Source organism: Notolepis coatsorum, assembly GCF_963971535.1.
Source record: "Notolepis coatsorum genome assembly, chromosome: 15".
Lineage (NCBI taxonomy): Eukaryota > Metazoa > Chordata > Actinopteri > Aulopiformes > Paralepididae > Notolepis > Notolepis coatsorum.
Window position 1 is genome coordinate 102,132,176 of NC_140179.1, and position 22,604 is coordinate 102,154,779.

The window sequence follows — 22,604 nt, forward strand, 5'->3', positions numbered from 1 at the left end:
AATGCCTGGGGATCAAACCATATTGTCAATGGTCTTAATGTGTATGCCTTAAAATATTGGAAAAAATCTGGAACTGCCAAGCCACCGTCTGCTTTATTTCTCTGTGCGGTGGATCTTTTTATGCGAGGTGGTTTGTTATTCCAAATACATTTGTATGTGGAGGAGTGTAATCTTTTCCAGTAACCCTCTGGAGGGGGTAACGGTAGCATTGAACTGATGAAGTTGATTCTTGGTAGTACATCCATCTTAACTATTGATACCCTTGCCTGTACTGAGTTTTTAAGTTTTGCCCACCTGTCCAGGTCGTCTTTGATTTTGTTCTGTATTTTTGTGTAATTGTACTTCACCGTTTGTCTTATGGTAGGAAATATTTCCACACCCAAGCATCTAAAATGTTTTACCATGGGTATCTCACCTGGAAGGGTTGTGTCTTTTTTTGCAAGGGTGTTAAGTGGAAGGAAAGCCGACCTCGGCCAATTTATTTTAAATCCCGATAAATCACCAAAGTTCTCTATCAACTTGAGTAGATGAGGCAATGTGGTGTTGGGGCTTTGCATGAACAATATTACGTTGTCCGCATATAAGCTAATTTTATGTTGTGTGCCCTTGATTACGATTGGTTCTATGTATTGGGATTGTCTTATATATTGTGCTAAAGGCTCTAATGATAGATCGAATAGTCCGGGACTAAGAGGGCAACCCTGTCTGGCTGAGCGTGATACCGGAAAGATTTTGGAGATGAATGTACCTGTTGTAATCATGGCCGATGGGTCTTTGTATAATACTTTAATCATATCAATGAATCCTTTTCCTAACCCCATCCTTTCTAATACTGCCCATAGAAACGACCATTCCAGCCATGTCCAGAACATGTTCTATTTCTATAAACGTAAGTAGTCGTCATAAAGAAATCCTTTAAATCTCACCAGATTTAAAGTCTCTCTATCCTAAGATGACTATATTGATTTTCGCTGATCATTCTGCCGCGCTCCCCGCTCTCTCAGAAAGCACTATCGGAAGATGGAGCACTGAAGTGCCCCGCCGCCTCATTCATTACAGCGCTCCCTTTTTATTTCCTCGTGTCCTTGTCTCTCATGGCCTGCCGCCACTCATCTTCCCTCTTCAGCAGAACACAACAAATGCGGCCAACTTTTCCTGGAATGGAGAGGAGAGAGCTTTATTGTGTAGGTTAGTCCGCGCGACGCGTATGTAACCTTGTGTTCCGGAACTGGGAAATGGACGTCGTCTAGAATAGATGAGCAATACAGAGAAACGGGAAGATGGCAACAACTCTCATCTGTCACGCGCCGCACACAAATGATTGAATGCATGTGTGCACGCACGCACACACACACGCACGCACGCACACACACACACAGGCACAGGCACACACACAGGCACAGGCACATGCACACATAGAGCCGAAGGGGTGCCTGAGCACCTGCCTTTTTGAGCCTCGTGAAAAAAGTGCCCTTTTTGAAAATAAATTATAATTTTTCTTTTTAATTTTTAATTTTTTTTACCGTTACGCATATAGACTGCCCTTCCAACTGAGAAATGTCAGGATAGAATCAAAAGATTGGGTAAAGAGAGAGAGATGCCCCGTATTCCATTGCAGTTTGCACAGCCTCCTCAGCGTGCCTCTCCGCGGACCTATATATTTTATGCATAGCGTGGGTGGTGATGATGATGATGATGATGATAGAAACCGCTGTGGCGCATACAGTTGAATGCTGGTATTACACTCATTGAGAGACACGAAGAAGTCAAGTCCGATGGGATTTGGGAATCTCAAATACAAATCGGGTTTGAAATAAAAAATGCATTTATATTAACCCTTTATTCGCCAAGGACGCGTTTCCACGTCATTCTCCGCCATGCGTAATCTGCCAATGACGCTGTAAGGCGTCTTTGAGATAAATATTTCAAACATCTGTGATGGCAATCATATTTTACCCACGGAGTCTTGAGATCCCCTGTTGATCTCCTCTCAACTCTCCAACGGTTCAAGAGCGCCATCTGGTGGCCGATCGGCGGATCGCCCAAACAGGAAATGAGCGGCAGGAAATGGTGCTCATCCATATTCGGTCCTGCCACTCGCTATCTCGAGCTCGACACAATGGATAGCGATCCGTTGCCAATAACTCGATAAACAACATGATTTGGACGTATATACTATTATACAACCTGGAAATGGATCGCATATATCAACATCCCATAATAGCAATCTTTTTGCTCCACACTCATCACCCAACACTACGAGGAGACTGGGGTGAGTTTCAGCCTGTTTGTTTACCATTTTCGATACAAACTGCTATGATCAATATATCACCCATACTACATGATTCATTTAACGTCGGCCACGGACTTATAACCCCCCCCCCCCCCCCCTCCGGTCACCAGCAGATGATGAGGCAAGACGTTTAGGACCTTGTGCAATTGAAAGTTTTATTATGACGTCAATCGGTATCAAACTACATTTGATGATATGTATTTAGGGCTATAAATCACGTTGAATGCATAAAGAATGCTGCAAAAAACATATTTATACTTTAGACCGTATTTTAGTATGAATATGTGAATGAAAAAGTAGAACGTTGCTACATCCTAAACGATAGATAATTGACGTTGAATGGGCCATAGTAATGTCAATTTAGCAATACAATTTAAAAAGTTATAGCCCTGCAAAGAATGGGAACTTCTCCATAGACAAATAGAGCTGGCAGAGGACGGTATAAGGATGTACATAAGCGTGGCAGAGAAAGGGTTAAACAATACAGAATATACAGCACTTCTGGGGTCTGTAGGGTAAGCACTTATTCCCTCCCCCCTGAACATTTATGGAGATGTATGGGCCTTTTAAAGGGGCTATGCGTTATAAATGTCATTTTTCAGTCTCTAGCATTGTATTATAGTAATAGGAGTTCGTATCAATGTGTTTTTGGGCCTAAATACTATATTGACGAATTCCTCAGCTACAGCCCATCCCCTGTTTGCCTCTAGTAAATCAGGTCATGTTGATTTGACGAGCTGGGCAACGTCACAGGGCGCTGTTTATAGCGCAAGGTGATGTGATTGGCTGTGTGGTTTTACCTAATGCCCGCCTCCATTCTTGGTACCTGGAGCCGATACAACCTGGAAACAGAAATTGCCGTCACTCGCCTCAATTTCACGATGAGCAGCAAACCCCGCAGATGTAATGTTCCTGGTTGTAGAGCTACCGATTTTCCGATGACTAATGACGAAATGCTGCCGGCGATCACATGGCCTGACGGTAGGATACTATTCCCCCAAATTACAGCTGGATTGGACATTGTTTTAAAACCTAACGTGATCGATCACTGACATTGGCTACCTGAACGCACACTGTATTGCTAATCAATAATACTAATCGGCGTTCCCCGCCGCCCCCATTTCATCCATAGATGCTCTGTAATAGTCCGGATGCTACGCAGTTTGTTTTATTTCATTTGTATATATACAGCAGAAATGGCGTTTGATATAACGGCGCCAACGTTTAGCCTATTATCTAGCTCCCGGGAAAAAAGACGAGACGAAAAGTGCGATAAACCATATATTCACGACGCTATAAAATGACAACCAACCGATGGATTTTTATTTTCTTTAAGCCATTATGAAGGCACGGTTTATGCACTCAAGTGACAATGAGAATGGACAGATAGCAATACTATAAATTATATATATAGCTCTTAGAAAGTACATCGGTTTGTAAACAAACCTCTGTCCTCTGGCCTATAAATCGGCGCAAGACTGGTCGCCAATGTTTTCGACGGGCCGCGCGCGACAGAAGTACACAACTATTATATAACAGTAAGTAACTAATAGTGCAATTAATCAACTTACCAATCGGAAACGATGTAACGTAAGCCTCGATCGCTGTTGTTTGGGGGTTAGTGTCAGTACAATCTAACGTTAGTGAGTGTGTGTTTTCGACGGGCCGCGCGCGACAGAAGTACACAACTATTATATAACAGTAAGTAACTAATAGTGCAATTAATCAACTTACCAATCGGAAACGATGTAATGTAAGCCTCGCTGTAGCAAATCGCCTTCTTCTTCTTCTTCGGGATCAAACTGTGGGTCGCTCTCTGGATCCCAAACATAATGTACATCCATGTTGTATTAGTTAGTAAAATCGGTATATGTTTTTGCGTGTCGAAATAAAAACCTGAAACCTAAGACCTCAGACCTCTACCTGGATGGAATGACGGGGAGATGGGCGGAGCTATTTGGTGGGTGGCTGTCACTCAAAGTGTGGGTGGAGCCAAGCCAAATAATAGCCTGATTTCATGAGGCTGAAAAATGCTGGTTTTGAGTACAAGATTAGAAATATAAAACAATGATTATTTTTGGAATAAAAATTACACATGTGTTACATAGACTCACAGGAAGTGTGTAAAGTTGCCCAAATAGTGCTAGGAATAGCACTGCATGACACCTTTAAGTCAGTGATAAGTGTCTTTCAAGGATAAGTGAGCTCCTGCACTGATTATTATAGTTCAATATTCAATATTTGATCACCAAAACCCCCCAAAAAGCATAAAAAGCCCCCCCCCCCCCCCCCCCCGCCTGAAAAGGGCCATTAAAAATCGGGCTTGCGCGATGCGCGCTCGGTTAAAACACACACAGGTGTAGTGCCCTTTTCAGCCTCTGAGCACCTGCCCCTCTAAAGTCCTGTGCACGTCCCTGCACAGGCAAGTGTACACAAACAGACACACGAATACAAACCCATGCGAGAAATGCAGGCACACGCACATAGAAACAGACACACGCAGGTACACACACACACGTGTAGGCAGGTTATGCACAGACAGTGCGCGCACACTCCCTCACTGTACATGGTCTCTGCCTCTAGACACACAAACTGAACTACTTCACCATGCCCCCCCCCCCCCCCGCCCCAATCTTGGGACCGTAATGTTGACCTGCCCCCCGATGGCCGGAGGTCATGGCTTTACTTGAAATAGTTCCTCAGCCCGGGCCAGCAGCGTGTTGTTGACATAAAAGAAATAAAAATCAGAGTTATTTATTGGGTTATAAAGCTCGTAGTTTCAGGGAAATGAAAGCGAGGATGAGGCCGATATTGAATTCTTCCAACACGGCGTCGGTCAATCCGGCCCCCATTGTCCTCCGCGCTCCCTGGGGACCCGGGTCTGGTGGTACATGTTGAATTTAAGCAAACGGATCGATAGATGCAATTGATAAGCTTTCATAGGGATATATATGGTGATGAATGAAGCGTATTTGCGGCGAGATGAATCAAGCAGCCGTACGGGGGCCATAAACGGATGGATATTATATCCCTCTATCTATCTAATGGGAATGTGCATAGAGGCGTTCCTTATGGTCGATGCCACGCGGTGTCGAAACGCACGACACCCTATAGCGCGGTTAGTGGTCCGTCACTTAGGTGGTGTGCGCGTCCGCGCGCCGCCGAGCCATAGATTATTGATTTGGCCCGGACCATTGATCCAAGGAGAGGGGGGCGCTGGAGCTATACCACTACGGAGTCCGTCTGCCTCAAGTCGGGGTTCCTGCTGCCTGGGATACATCAACCCAACTTGTATTGGTAAAAGTATAAAAAATCTAAAATGAAACATCCAAGACAACCTAACTGTCTCACTGTCTCCTCCCCGGGTCCCGTTAAAAGCTGTGTGTGATGTCAAAGCGACAATAATAATATACATAATGAATCAATTCTTTATAATAGAAATAAAGTCTTGAACAGACTTGATTCCATTCCCTTCTTTTAAACAGCAATACCGTGTGCATTTCTGTACAGTCAGTACCTAGAACTGTTTTATCCTTGATCATTGTCACGTGAAAAAATGCTTCCCCCTGGTGGTTAAAAAGTGGGCTCTACTGGAATTTTTTAAACAAAAATGAAAACTACCCTTTATTGTAAACAACATTTTTTTTTCTTTTTTTAAATTCATATGACATTGTTTTCAACACAGAAAGAACATTAAAGAAAACAAAAGTAAACATGGTAATAATATCATGAAGGATATTCACACTTCAATCACACTATTGCTTATTGTAATGTCAGCGCTTAAAAATACATTCAACAGTCCAGTTTGGCTTTAGCTATGAAAATCATCAACACGATAAAGAGTATACAACATTTTCTCAGAAAAGATATTCAGCGCATTTGCAGCTTAATGGCTCATATTCACATAAACGACTACATTAATTCAGAGGGTCTGTTGGACGATATAGTGTGGAGATCTATACCGTTCATCACATTGCTACACAAAATCTTTCAGTGGTATTCGTAACATCGGTCAGTGCAACATATAGGTTTCACACGAAATAGAAGAGAACTAAAGATAACATATAAAACATGGGAGATAAAAAAAAAACTCCAGTTATGAATCCATTCAAAGTACATTTGTCAGTGGAGAGGCACTGAGTTTTTCTTTTGCAGTGAGGCTGCCACCAAAAATTATTACATTCATTTAAAGCTGCAGTAGGCGACTTCGGAGGAAATGAGCAAGAGTGAGTTGACCTGCCCGGCAGCAGAAGTAGAGCAAGGTCTCTGCATCTCTTTTCCTCGTCAAAGTACACACTATGTACAAAACCATCTGCAAATCAGAGGCTGGTAAATAAGTTGTATTATTACATGGCGTTTTAACATTCGCCGAAATGCTTGATTGTGATTGGTCAATAGCCCCTGACAGCGGTGAATAATTTTTCGATAACCACCGGTGATTATTGTTTTTCGCAGCTGGAGCAATCAAGCCCACTGACACACAGTTTCAGTGCAATCAGACACACCTGCCGGCTGCCGGCGATAATAATAATCACTTTATTTGGGCTGACAGAGCCACAGAACAACTGCGTCTGCATTTGATCTCGTCTTGTCGATGGTGTAAAATGAATTAGGTATATTGTTAGTAAGTTAGCCATGTAATAAGCGGGATAATGTATAGCTATACTCGGTCATTGTCGCAAAATAATTGACCTTCACTGACGTTTAGAACACCGAGGCGCCTCGCCGAGGTCAATTATTTTGCGACAATGACCTCGTAGCTATACATTATCCCGCTTATTATATATCAGGGGTGTAAAGGTACACATATCCGTACCGAACCGTTACAGTACTGGCCCTTCGGTTCAGTACGCGCCGTGTACCCAACAAATACGTTACTTTAACCACTAACGTAACACACATGCAGGACTTTTTTTTGGCGTGCAGATTTTTATTCAAAACTCAAGTTCACCCCTTCCCAAAATATAACTTGCGCAAACCTACTTAACAGTTACTGCACACTACTGTACAGCACCCCTGAATGGAACATGGAAAGCCAAACCTTCCCCCACTGTACCGAAAACCCGTACCGAACAGTGACTTCAAAACCGAGGCACGTACCGAACCGTGGTTTTTGTGTACTGTTACACCCCTATTATATATATATATATATATGTTTTTTTATTCAGCTGCTGGTGCCTCTGGGAGTCTGTGGAAAACCACCAGGTGTGAGCAGGTAAACTCACTCTAGCTAATTTCTCCAAAGTTGCCTACTGCTGCTTTAATGACCACATTTGCACAGTATTATGTACACGACGACATTTGCAGACATTCATCTGAAAGCTTCAAAATGGTTCCTTCATCTGAAGGCCTCAAATGTAGAACAAACTCATGAATAGGAATGGTACATTCAATTATTCATCACATTACCTCCAAACGTTAACAAAGAAAATGACTCATTCAGAAATGTCCACATATTCACATCACAAGCACATAACCAAATACATGACACCGCCGCCCCCCCCCCCCCCCCCCCCCCCCCCCCCAAACTTCTTGAGACCTACCTACTGGATGAAGGGGTCCGGTGGCAACAACTCTCAAAACAGGAAACTTGTAATAAGTCTTTTTTCTCTCTCCAGTTCTGATACAGATTCTGTCCATTTCAATAAGGCAGTTTCACCAGATTCATGTATATTCTCCAATATGGAGTCAAAATTCTTCAGAAGATTGCGTCGTCTCCCGCACATCTCATCTTTTAACCACACCCGTCAATGTGGAAGCAAGGAGGTGATTAGTATAGACGTCTAAGCACTCGCCTACCACCTGCAGAGACCCCCGGTTAAATTCCCAGCAGCGGCACCTCCGGCTTGGTCATTCGTCCCCTATGAACAGACACAATTGACAGTGTTCACGGGTGGGAAGCCGGGTGGGGTACGAGTCCTGGTCGCAACAGCGACTCCTACTGTTCAGCGGGGAGCCCACAGCGTGAACCTGTTGCACTCTCCCAGTGAAAAGAAGCGGCTGGCGACTCCACAAGTATTGGGAGTTGGCTTATGGTAGTTCTACACCGTCTCCAGACCAAACAGTAGGGCATCGCAATGACCAAAAAGGGGAATTGGCAGAACGACTAAATTGGGGAAATGGGAGCAAGTAGACTCAATGTGGTAGACCACCTTCCCTTATTATTATTTTCCTTTTTTTTTTTATAATCTTTTTTTATAGCTTGCATACCTCTATAAGAGTTCATGAATGGACAACCACCAATACTGGTCACCCACAGTCACCCCCAATTACTTACTTTCAATGAGTCTAAAAATGGTTCTCTCACTCACACTCTCACACTCTCTCACACACACACACACACACACACACACATCGACTGCTCTCTGAATGTCTGTGGAGGTGTGCGTGATGAAAGGTGAACATTTTCAAACCAGCGTGAAACACCCCTTCCAGAGTTTCAAAACTATTATGAACTCCTTTAAAAAAAAGTGTCATGTCTTCTTGGCAAAGATCAGGCCTCCTTCCGATCCAGTCCAATCCTCTCCTACCAATCCTCTCCCACCGCTGTCCTCATGTTCCACGTGAGGTGTTCCTGCTGTGGACGTCGGCCAGGCTCTGGGCCAGCCTCTTGGTGAACAGAGCGTGAGATTGACCACAGTAGGTGTGCGTGGTCTTCAGCAGCTCGTCCTCTAGAGGAGCCAGCAGGAAGGAGGCTGGATCTTCTCCAAACGAGTACTGGAAGAAGAAGAAGAAACGACAACCAGATTAATTTGGATAATGGGAAGACGATGTGGACCAGGGGTGTAAAAAGTACCCAGAAATTATACTCGAGTGAAAGTATGGGTACCGTCGCAAAATCGTTCTCAAGTAAAAGTCAGAGTATCTGGCTAAAAACACACTTGAGTAAAAGTAAAAAAAATTCTACTTAGAAATGTACTAAAAGGTAAAAGTAAAATCTTTTTTTTATTGCAAGGGATAGACCAGGGGTCTCAAACTCATTCCATCGTGGGACAAGTTTTCATTTTAACTACACATTGCACCAGGTGAGTTAGTTGAAGAGGTGAGCCAATTAGTGAAATCATCAGCTGGTGTTTAGGCAGCGTCTATTCGAATACCAACCGGTTCATGCTTCCGCGTTCGCGTTTTGCGCTCCGATTGGCCACTGATGTTTCTGGTCGCACCAATCGTGTGACGGCAAGTTCTTTCGCCGGTTAAGCTTAGGCACTCTTTCGAAGTTGGTTAAGGTTAGCGTTTGTCTTAGAGCAGGGCGATAGAACGCCAGCCCTGATTCCAAACTCTAACCTTAACCAACTTCGAAAGAGTCGCCTAAGCTTAACCAGTGATAAACTAGGCGTTAGGTAGTTTGCTGCTGGTCGAGGAGGAAATGGGCGCGTCACGCGATTGGGCGCACATGTCACATGACCAGAAACGTCAGTGGCCAATCAGATCGCACCAGAAACGTCAGTGGCCAATCAGATTAGCAAAACGCGAACGCGGAAGCATGAACCGGTTGGTATTCGAATAGACGTGTTTAGGCAAGGCTGCAATGAAACCAAGCAGACACTCAGACAAGGACCAATCAGCATGGGTACCGTATGGGCGGGTTCATTTTCCATTGATGGGGATTTGATTGGCTGTTTTTAAATAAAGTGCGGCCCCCAGGATTTATAAGTTCATAACGTTAACGTTACTTCGGCCAGAAAAACAAATATACTACCGGTAATTAAAATGGTTGGACCTGCGAGATTTGTACTTTGTAGGACTGCATTTTATATGTAAGGAGTAAAAAAACTATGTTTTTTTTTCTCTGAAATGTAATTGAGTACAGTAAAAGTATACAAACTTAATAATACTTGAGTAAAGTACAAATCCCCAAAAACAGTACTTAAGTATTGTAACAAAGTACAATTACTCAAGTACTTTACCTGATGTGGACCAAATTCGGTCATTTATTAGGTCAATTTGGAGCCGTCAATTTTGGAGCTGTTCAACTGAGCCGTGTGTCGTTCAATCAATGACATAAAAAATACGGTCTGGCCCGTTTCTTCAGCTGGCCGATATACACAAAGTGTGAATCAATCAATGGTCCTTAAAGTGGCATTTCGCCGATGTTTAACCTGAATCCCATGTCCGTTCTGTGGTGAGGAGGATGGGACATTGGGACAACCGGACACGTAACGTACCAACGTGTTCCATGACTCCAGAGCTTGGCCGCATCACCTTACACTGGAATCATAACTACCTACCTCAAACTATAGTCTACCCATATAACTCTGTATGATGGCATGTACAATAATAATACACGTTATTTGTATAGCACCTTTCATACAGAAACTGCAGCTCAAAGTGCTTCACAACAGAAAAAGACAGAGCATAAAATAAGCACATAAAGTGCAGACATATAAAATCACAGTTTTTCACATTAGGATCTAATATCCCAACAGGCCACCTTGTTTATGGTTTGATTCAGTTTTAAATAGACAATAATAAAACGAGTAAGATAAAATAGACAGAGTAAAATAGTGCAATAGTGCAGTGCAATAAAATAGAATAAAAAAAAATTAAAAAAAATGTACAGTGCAATAAAAGATTTCTGGATAATGCTGTTATATATATATATTTACTGTATATATATATATATATATATATATATATATATATATATATATATATATATATATATATATATATATACACATCTGTCTGAATATACCTGCATATAATCCTTTTTACATGCCTGTATATACTATAATTATATCTGTATATATCCCTTACCTACTCTTACTAGTTACACCCACCGGCCAGTATGACTTACTATCATAGTCTTATACCTGTATCACTGTACATAATAACACTATAACACTGTACAAAGTGTACATACATCTAATTAGCATTATTACTCAGTAGTACTCATTAATATATATACCCCAGTTTAACCACTTGTACATTGTATATTACTATTGCACTTTACTGTTACATTTGCAATCTGGTTAGATGCCAACTTCTTTGTGTTGTACTGTACATGCTGTACATGATGACAATACATTTAAATCTAATCTAATCTAAACCCAGACAAAAGCGCTCGCAGCCGCTGTTCATTCCTAGCAACAACAACAGAACAGTCATCCCAGTAATGAAGCAGCCTTTACAATTCTCATAGGAAATCAAATGGGAATTATCTTTTATTCATTTTTTTATGCAAGCTCATTTTGGTCATGTCCTGGATATTGGGTCGCTGAGAGAGAATGTACATTTTTTTATGAGCGTAGTAAGCCTCACTCACACACACACACACATTCGGTCATAAAGTTGTATTTACGATCAGGGTATTGATTTCTGTGCGGGTGATGGAGTGCTGTCTGTGTGTGGATTCGAACCCTAAATGTACTGTCAGCTGTAAAAAATTAACTGCTGCTTCCTGGGTGGGGTGGGGGGGGGGGGGGGTGGGTGGGGGCTTTATGACGAAGGCGCTGTGTAAGGGGAGCAGAGAGACAGACAGAGGGGTGGGGCTGGTTGGGGGCGCAGGTGCCATGTTGGGTCCGCTTCTTTGTTTTAGAGATCATTACTACGTCTATCTGTCGGCCATTAGCACACAGGTTCTTGTTGCTTGCAGCCCCAAGGGACACAGAGGTGTTTGTATGAAGTGCTGTTAATTCGTAAGTGTACCAGGTTGGATAATCCCTTTGTGTGGTGACCACAAATAACCATGTACGGGAAGAACACAGTAGAACCGTGATGAGCTGTGCTGGTCACATGATGGATAACACCTCAAGATACCATGTGTGTGTAAGTGTGCGTCCACATGTGCATGTGCATGCGTGGGGGGGGGGGGGGGGGGGGGGGGGGGGGTGAGGAAACACAAAGGATGAGTTACAGGGTTCCCCACAGTCATTGCAAAATGAAATTCAAGGACTTTCAAGTACTTAACTGAGCACTATTTTTCATTTTAAAAGGGCATTTAAAAAGGATACAATTCACTTTTAAATGCTGTTTTTTATAAAAAAAAAAAAAAAGAAAAGTATGGCTTAAAATGTATTTCCGACAATTAGTTACACTTTAAATACAAATAATTTTTTTTGTATCCACTTTTTCTCCTTATTTTCTATTTTTCTCCCGCATTGCCAATTCTCCCCTCCCCCTGTCTTGAACGTTGCTAGACCATTGCCTCCCACTGGTCGGCTGTAGTGAGGATAGAAGCCTTGCATCACGCTCGTGTCCCCTTCTATGACGGAACTGCGTTTCCGCGTTCGAGTTTTGAGCTCTGATTGGCCAGGTCATGTGACATGTGCGCCAATCGTGGGACAGCAAGTTCTGCGCCTATTTCCGGGTCTAACAGCCTGCAAACTACCTGGCGTTCTATCGCCCTGCTCTCAGACAAATTCTAACCTTAACCAACTTCGAACGAGCGCCTTCCGGTCCCACGATTGGGCGTACATGTCACATGACCAGAAATGACCCTGGCCAATCAGACACGCGGAAACGCAGTTCTGTTGTAGAAGGCATTCAGGGCGTCCCCTCCGGTACACGAGGAGGCAGCCTGTCGCATCTTTTCACCAGACAGCGCGGACTCTCAGTGGCGAGGAGTAACGCGTGGGAGGCTCACGCTGCCCCCGATGCATGAATACTTTCCCCAAGGCAGTTGTCCTTCTGCGTTCGGTTTACACGGCTGATTGGCCACTGACGCTTCTCTGTGCCCAATCGCGTTAGCCCCTACTATCGCCTAACTACTCGCTCAATATACTACTATCACTCAACTCGCTACCGCCGTGCATCATATACTAAAACTAACTATCACTCAACTCACTATCACTCAACTCGCTACCGCCGTGCATCATATACTAAAACTAACTATCACTCAACTCACTATCACTCAACTCGCTACCGCCGTGCATCATATACTAAAACTAACTATCACTCAACTCACTATCACTCAACTCGCTACCGCCGTGCATCATATACTAAAACTAACTATCACTCAACTCACTATCACTCAACTCGCTACCGCCGTGCATCATATACTAAAACTGCCTACCCGCCGTGCACAATATACTAAAACTAACTAACTATCGCCGAACTCCGCTAACGCCGTGCACAATATACTAACTCAATAGCTACCGTGCTGGAACTTTATTCTGTCAACCTTGACAATGTGCTATTGATGTAGACTAATCTAAATATTTTTAAATGCTTTATGTCTAATAAACTAGACTAAATATAGCCTATAGAACAGATTTGTACAGCCTAACGTTAATATAGAGAGATGAAAACAATACGTTATTTATATATTGATGTGATGTCGATTGATGTGAATAGCGTTGATATGCGTTGATATGAAGTGCGTTGAACACACTGCCTCCTCCTGGCAGCTCTGACCAGCGTGTCCACAGAGTTTTTTTTTTTATCCACTTCTTCTCCCATTTTTCTATATTTTCTCCCATCCCAATTTCGTATCATCCAATTCAACCCTCCCCTGTCACGGACGCTGTTTCTTGCCTCCCACAAGCCGGCTGCAATGTGGACTAAGTCATACATAGCACAAGTCCCCTCCGGTACTTGAGGTAACAGCAGTCGCATCTTTTCACCTGCGCAGCTCGATCTCTCAGTGTCGAGGAGTAACGCGTGGGAGGCTCACGCTGCCCCCGACACTTCCTGATTCTACTGCACAGGCGCACCAACCGACTTGTAGGAGTCGCTTGTTCACAACGCCCGATCCCCACCCTTCAGTTTCCCTCCCCGTAATACGGCCAATGTGTATTACTGCGGACGACCAGCTAAACTGAAAACAATGTGGAGAGCTGGATTCGAACACGCGAATCCTAGCGTCTCCACACTGGTGGCGAGTGCCTTGCCCACTACACCACCTAGCCGCCCTACACGTGTCCACAGAGTTTAGACCGTATCAGACACAAACTAGGGATGTCCGATATTATCGGCCTACCGATATTATCGGCCGATATTGGCATTAAAATGTGATATCGGAAAATATCGGTATCGGTTTTCAAAAAAAAAAATATATATATATATATATTTTTTTTTTACATTTCTATAACCTTTATTTACCCAGGCAAGCAAGTAAGAACAAATTCTGATTTTATTTATTGTCAAAAGTATGCATAATGTTATGTTAATTACACAACAAGAGATATGTAATGTTAATTACCTGAAATTATTCAGTTTTTTGGGGGGGAAACCCTGCATATATCGGTATCGGTTGATATCGGTATCGGAAATTAAGAGTTGGACAATATCGGTAAAAAAGCCAATATCGAGCATCCCTAACACAAACGCATGGTTTTGTGTTGCATTGTTAGGGGCAGCATCAAGCAAGACAGCAGTGGGACGAGGAGAGTCTGGATCAACGGGGACATTTTTCACTCAAATGTTAATTTCTACGATGCAAAAATGCACGTTTGTGTCTAAGCTATGTGGAAATGCCTGGAAAGTAACTAAGTATTTTTTTTACTTAAATACAATTCTGAGGTACTTATACTTTACTTGACTCTTTCCATATTAGGAGATGATGTAATACCTTTACTCCATTACATTGCAAAGGATATATCCTGCTTTTTACTTTAAAGAAATTTGACAATATGATTAGCATATATAAGTCAGTGCAATCAACTCTTTATCTTGTGTCTATCTGTAGACCTGCTGGTATGTATTATGAATGAATGTTCCTTGTGTGTGTTGGGGGGGGGGGGGGGGGGGCTTATATTGATGTAATCCGAGTATAATTCAGCTTCTTGATGAATGCCACATACAAGCCCCTATAGAGGGTTTTTAGGCAATTCTCCTTCACATCTCTTTGTGGATTATATTGTATTATATGTAATTGTTTTTTATATGTGTAAATAAACAAAATAAAAGAAAGATCTTTGGGACAGACGACTGAGAACGCAGTCACGACTGGACCACTAACCTACAGGAGCTCGATGATGCATCAAAATCAGAATACAAGGACATCATATTGAGCAAAGTACTTTTAACTCTTTGACAGTTGAGTACATACAAAAAAAGTACTTTTACTAGAGTACTATTGTAACAGGATATTTTTTACTTTTACTAGTAAAAGAAAATTGGCTACTTCTTCCAATACTGCGTCTGTGTGTGTGTGTGTGTGCGTGTGTGTGTGTGCCATAACCTGTGTGCACGTGGCTGTATCCCATATATCGGCGTGTGCACGTATATACTGCTGTAATTGATCCCACCGCATTAAAACAGACGGTCTGACCGCCAGCGAAGGATCAAGTATTGATCAGGCTTCCCGGTGATCTACACTAGATGCTTTGTTAACAGGAAAGTGATGAGTCCTGGACGTTGATGGCATCATTAAGTAAATGCCACTCGGCCGGGTCGATATCATTAGCCTGCCGGTAAACAGCCCGGTAAACAGCCCGGTAAACAGCCGGTAAACATCCTGGTGGGGAAATGAGGTTTCAGTCTGACCCCCCCCGGTGGAGCCTTGTACTACACAGGGGAGGAAACTAACTTGTTGGCTTACCAGCCAACTGGCGAGTAGTTGATTTTTTTTACCAGCCAAACAGATTTTTTACCAGCCAAAAATGTATCGCTAATTGTGATAATTACTTCTTTGTATGTCTTCGTCTAAATTGATTTTCAATCATAGTAATAATCACACCGTGTCTCTACTGTTTAAAATATTTATTAGCATAAAACATTAATAACAGTGTCTCTACTCTTCACACTATTAGCATAAAACATATTAACATGTAAGAGGGATCTATTCTGGACTGGGTTGGGCTGAACTGGGCAGTGAAAGATGCTGGGTTGGGCAGTGAAAGAAAAAAACCGAAGTATGTTGTGAAGTGTATAGATGTAGCAGTACTGTCTATCTGTATGTCGTGTATGTCATATATGTTATGATGAATTGAAAATGGGGGACACTGATGTAAACAAGACGAAAGTCTTTCTCTGATCTGCATCCCCTTAACAATGCATTGAGATGGGAGAGAGATTTGGACACAGAAATTGATCCAGGCCTCTGGGAGGACCTGTGTAAAGATGTGGTCACATGCACACTAAATTCAAGATATAGACTGATTCAATTCAATTTCCTGCATCAGGTCTATTTTACCCCCTCCAAATTACATGGGTTCAACTCTAGTATCTCGTCCCTCTGTTTTAGGTGTGGCCAGGAGGAGGGCACGTTCCTTCACTCCACTTGGCATTGCATCAAACTGCAAAGTTTCTGGGAGCGGGTCTGTGAGGCCATATCACAAATTCATAATATAACATTTCCGACTGATCCCGAATTATGCCTCCTTGGTAACTTTACAAACTCAAACCTTACACGCAGTCATTCCATCAAGCTTACAGAACTCCTCCTGGTTATTGCCAAAAAATGTATTGCAACAAAATGGAAGTCAGATCTCCCTTTGCCATTTGGGATGTGGCTTTCAGAGGTGAAGAGCTGTATCCCTCTAGAAAAGGTGACTTATTCACTAAGGAACAGGGTTGATCATTTCAATAAAATTTGGCAGCCTTTTCTGGACTATCTTGGAGATCTCCCACCCGACTTGACTGAATGACCTTCTCATTGATCTCTCTAGTAGCTCCATTCTGGTAAAGATGTGTTAAAGATGTGTTGAGGACATCCTGTATCTCTCAATGTCTCTGAAAATATTGTAATTTTTTGTTCTGTTTTTTTGTTGTGTTTGTTTACATATGTAGGGACCTTTATCACTTTATCTTGCACATTTACAACCATTTACCATAGGCGTATATAGGCACCCACATATAGTTGTTGTTATTGTTGCTGTTATTACTGTCCTGTAATTGTCTCAGTATTGTCATTTGTGTATGTTTTGAATAATGGAAAATCAAAAGAAAATATAAAAAGAAAAAAAAAAAAAAATGCATTGAGCCGTACTGTATTGTACCCATTCTGCAATCTGTTTTCAATCAATCAATCAATCAAGTTAACTTTGAACCTCGGTTGTCAAGCCACGTCAATGTTGTGTATGCATCTGGGAAGGCATCATAACGGTGTTCACTGTGCCTTTAAGACGGCACGATGGTCTTACATCAGGGCTGTGAAATACCGTCAAGTGTTGTGGTATCGGCAGTTGGGTTGGTGTGCTGTTGTGCACTGGTTGAGCATGAAATAAAACGTCTAACCTTACGTCGTAGTCCGGTGCGTTTTTGGAAACATTATAGTCAAGATAACAGATACACCCAGCTAACATGGGGCTGGCTGCTTTGAGCACATGCGCACACAGGGCTAACGTTAGCTAGCACGCAGCTATAGCTAAAACGCTAACTAGAAGCTAACCACTGTATACAGTTCCAATAGACTAACATTACACCTCTGTGATTTAAATGTGTCCTTAGTAACTTAGACTCGAGGGTTGTACTAGGGTTGGATGCAGTTCCCCGTTGGTCAGTCTGTCTGTTTTCCATCTTCTGCTGTGTTTAACGTTATCTGTTTGCGAGTGCTCCCTTGACTGATGGCCAGTATCGCAGGAACTTTTATTAAACATTCTATATGTTCGTGGGTTGGCCAGTACTGCGGGAACTTTTATTAAACATTCTATATGTTCGTGGGTTGGCCAGTACTGCGCAAACTTTTATTAAACATTCTATATGTTCGTGGGTTGGCCAGTAGGCCTACTGCGGGAACTTTTATTAAACATTATATGTCCGCGGGTCTTGTGCAGTGCTCTTGTGGCACTGTCAACTAAAGCGAGCACTCAGAAGACGCGCACCGTTTGCCAGTGACCGTGATTGCAGAATGTTTTTTTTTGTTTTGTTTACTCGCCAGTGTGGCGAGTGGTCTTCATGAATCACTCGCCAAACATAAAAAATACTCGCATTTGGCGAGTCAAATGGCCTAATTTCCTCCCCTGCTTGTACACTCTGCTGAAGTAAACAGAGGCTGTGTGTGAAACATCACACAGGGCTGCCACAAGCATTGCAAAATGAAATTCAAGGACTTTTAAGTACTTTTCCAAGCACTATTTTTCATTTTCAAGGATGTCACTTGAAGGATACAATTCACTTTTAAATGCAGTTTTTTTTAAGCCAGCTAGAGCAAGCTAGAGCATCACACGCTAATAAATGAGGAAAAGCAGTTGGAGCGTGCAAGACAGCGACTCGTCAGATTTGATTAAAACGGAACCAAAAAAACGATTTCTTGATTCAGTACAATTTTATCATGGATGAACAAAACATTCAATGCGAATGGTTGATTTGAATTTCAAGGACTTCTTAAGCACCTTGTAAAAAAATTGGCTGTTTAACCCTTTCTGCGCCAAACCCGAGATTTCTCGGGTTTTCGAATCCAACCGTTGACCGTCAAACCCGAGATTTCTCGGGTTTTGATCCTTTTTTCCGATTTCCCCATTCTAAACACTTGTGCGGACCTGCCTGTGATAATTGCAATGACGATCGAATCCTGAAAGGTGGCAGTATCGCCTACCTTTTAACTGGGTCTCTCAGTTGTCTTTCAGTACTGAGGTACCTCCGGCTGCAGGAATCCCCTCCCCCTCAAAGTGAATCAGCACACAGCTATCTGTCGCCGATCTGCTCGCCTGAAACCTATCGTTTCCCGTATTATAGCCAGGCCCAATGCACACGACTAATGGCGACTAATGACTAAAGGAATCTGAATCTGATGGAACTACTGGGATTATTCATTTTGGAGTACCTTCTGACTAAGGTAAGGTCTATTTTAATTTTACCTAACCTAAAACATGCTTTTGGTAATGATCGAAATAGTAGCGTGTCCAGGCTATTCACGTATTCCTCCATAGCGCCGTTTTATGGAATTAACCAGGATCACTCTGAAACTATACTTATATTCACCATGGTATAACACGCAAGCATATAAATTTATACACAAATGTATTCTTTTTCACATATTGAACGATGGATAGTTGATGTCAAATGAGCCATAGTATTGTATCCACAGCTATAATATAGAATATAGATATAGCCCTGCAAACACCGCCACACAGCCCTATCTCTTAGAGTGGTGGCGCAGTAGGAACTAATCTGCTCTAGGCCTCCGGCGCTGAATGAGTTAAAAGGGGCATTTGAATCCTATTATTCTGTTACGAGGACATGTTATAATCTGACATAATACTTAGCAATGTATTCTATTCTAATTCTGTAAATGGACTGCATTTATACAACGCTTTTATCCAAAGCACTTTACAACTTATGCCTCACACTCACCCATTCACTCACACACTCACACACACACACCGATGGCGGAGGCAACCATGCAAGGAGCCGGAATCGAACTGGGAACCTTCACAGATTACCAGACGACCGCTCTACCTCCTGAGCCACCGTCTCCCCTTTCTGACAGTTCTGTGTCTCGAGAACTCGGCCACGTCGCCCCCCCTGAGACAAGAAGACCACTAATGAAGTGCAGACGCCATGTCTTCGGGCCGACTGGTGTATAAATAGTTGAGGAAAAAGCGTGTGCAGGTCACCAGAGGTCTGCTCTCCGCCAGGGAACAGTTTCTCAGAGGGCTGACGGGTGTCAGAAGTGTGCAGTGAGCAGACAGTATGTTAGGGAGGCAGGGTTCCCACATACATTGCAAAAGTACTTTTCTAAGCACCGTTTTCCATTTTAAAAGGGCATTTAAAAGGATAGACTATTTTATCATGGATAATTTCAAGGACTTTTAAAGCACCTCGTTAAAAAATGGGCTGTTTAACAAAAAGCAAGCACTTTAAGCCCTTCAAGGACCTTGTGCAAACCCTGTTTGTTAGCGAGTCAGGGTTCCTTTATTAGCGAGTCAGGGTTCCTTTATTAGCGAGTGAGGGTTCCTTTATTAGCGAGTCAGGGTTCCTTTATTAGCGAGTGAGGGTTCCTTTATTAGCGAGTCAGGGTTCCTTTATTAGCGAGTCAGGGTTCCTTTATTAGCGAGTGAGGGTTCCTTTATTAGCGAGTGAGGGTTCCTTTATTAGCGAGTCAGGGTTCCTTTATTAGCGAGTGAGGGTTCCTTTATTAGCGAGTGAGGGTTCCTTTATTAGCGAGTGAGGGTTCCTTTGCATTTATTTTAATGCAACACACTTTTTTCACAGTTCTATGTTCTCCTCACAACAGAACAATAGAATTCAGGAAAATAAAATCGGCTAAATGCCCCATTAAAGATCTGTAAATTGTCTAAATCATATTTAATATACTAAACCATACTTTCCACACCGGCAAACAATGAGAAGGAGTGATTGGAGACCACTTTGCCTCTTGAAGCCAGAGAAAAAGGGTTCATATGATGACATTTAGGGATGTGCAAGAATATCCGGTTAACCGTTTTAAATGAACCAGATATTCTTAAATGGTTCATTCGAATTTTTTATATATATTATTTTTAGGGATGTCACGATCGCGTTTTTTTGCTCCCGATCCGATCCCGATCATGTGATTTTGAGTATGCGGATGTATGCGGAGTATGCGGATGCGGAGCTAATGATGCTAATGATGGAGCATCGCCGTCGGTTGTGTGATAGTAAAGGGCTAACCTTCTGTATTGTCACAGTGAAAGGGTTAACCGGCTGTCGTGTGGCAGTGAAAGGGTTAAGGTGGGGCCGGATCGATGACACGTTTTTAGGGAGTCACAACTCTGAACCTCCTACGCCCCAGAAACTCTGGACATGGCCCTCCGCTGTCCTCAGAGGTATGGTACTATTATAAAACGTGAAGTTCTCTGTCTCCTACCCGTCGTATAGCGTCGTAGACGGCTCTGAAGGCAGGCTGTTTGTGGTCGTGGTAAACCCCTCTGTTGCCGTGGAGGATGTAGACGCCGCTCTCCTCCGCCGACACACAGTTGCTGCCATAGATGCAGTGGTCTGGACGGTAGTTCCACTGACAGGGGACCTCCAGCACACACTCTGGACAGGGACACACACACACACACACACACACACACGGTCAATGCTACAAACACACACACTCTGGACAGGAACACACACACACACGGTCAATGCTACAAACACACACACTCTGGACAGGAACACACACACACACGGTCAGTGCTACAAACACACACACTCTGGACAGGAACACACACACACACGGTCAGTGCTACAAACACACACACTCTGGACAGGAACACACACACACACGGTCAGTGCTACAAACACACACACTCAGTCTGGACAGGAACACACACACACACACACGGTCAATGCTACAAACACACACACACACACGGTCAATGCTACAAACACACACACTCTGGACAGGAACACACACACACATGGTCAATGCTACAAACACACACACACACACACACGGTCAATGCTACAAACACACACACTCTGGACAGGAACACACACACATGGTCAATGCTACAAACACACACACTCACTCTGGACAGGAACACACACACACACACACACATGGTCAATGCTACAAACACACACACTCTGGACAGGAACACACACACACACACACGGTCAATGCTACAAACCGGATGATTTGTCCACAGGGTTCCACACAGACGTTGCAAAATGAAATTCAAGGACTTTCAATGACTTTTCCAAGCACTATTTTTCATTTTAAACGGGTATTTAAAAGGATACAATTCATTTTTAAATGAGTCATTTTTATAGAAAGAAATATCGGATCCAATATTTATGGCTTAGAAAAACAATTCCCAACAATTAGTTACACTTTAAATAAAACTAAATTATTTCTGGATTCAGAATTTTTTTTATCATGGATGAACAAAACGTTCAATGCGAATGGTTGATTTGAATTTCAAGGACTTTTTAAAAATGTTGCTGTTTTCAAGGAGTTCCAGGGCTTGACTTAAAAAAAAGAAAAAAAAAATGTCAGCGCTTTAAACACTTCAAGGACCTTGTGCAAACCCTGTGTCCAGTAATAATCAAACATTTTCATATAAATAAATGTCTATTTTGCCACTCTCTTATTATCACCAACTGATATAACACAGTAGTGATTCTACCTATAACCAGTGCGTTTACATTGGCCGTTCTAAACACTGGTGTCTGGTGGCGGCACACAGGAAGTGATGTGTTTCACGTCACCAGCAGCAACAGGAAGTGATGTGTTTCACGTCACCAGCAGCAACAGGAAGTGATGTGTTTCACGTCACCAGCAGCAACAGGAAGTGATGTGTTTTACGTCACCAGCAGCAACAGGAAGTGATGTGTTTTACGTCACCAGCAGCAACAGGAAGTGATGTGTTTCACGTCACCAGCAGCAACAGGAAGTGATGTGTTTTACGTCACCAGCAGCAACAGGAAGTGATGTGTTTTACGTCACCAGCAGCAACAGGAAGTGATGTGTTTATGTCACCAGCAGCAACAGGAAGTGATGTGTTTACGTCAC

The 22,604-nt window shown here is 42.8% G+C and overlaps 1 protein-coding gene across 1 annotated transcript in view; it reads right to left on the reverse strand.

The window, feature by feature from the left end:
• Positions 1 to 7,845: 7,845 nt before the first annotated feature.
• The window catches only part of LOC311241553 (glucoside xylosyltransferase 1-like), a 32,445-nt gene continuing 17,686 nt past the window's right edge, over positions 7,846 to 22,604 (reverse strand). The window contains exons 6-7 of the mRNA XM_084330412.1: positions 20,967 to 21,139; positions 7,846 to 9,010 (exon numbers count right to left, since the gene is read on the reverse strand). Coding sequence (XP_084186538.1) covers positions 8,846 to 9,010; positions 20,967 to 21,139 — 338 coding nt within the window. The 3' untranslated portion in view covers positions 7,846 to 8,845. The remainder of the gene's footprint in view (positions 9,011 to 20,966; positions 21,140 to 22,604) is intronic.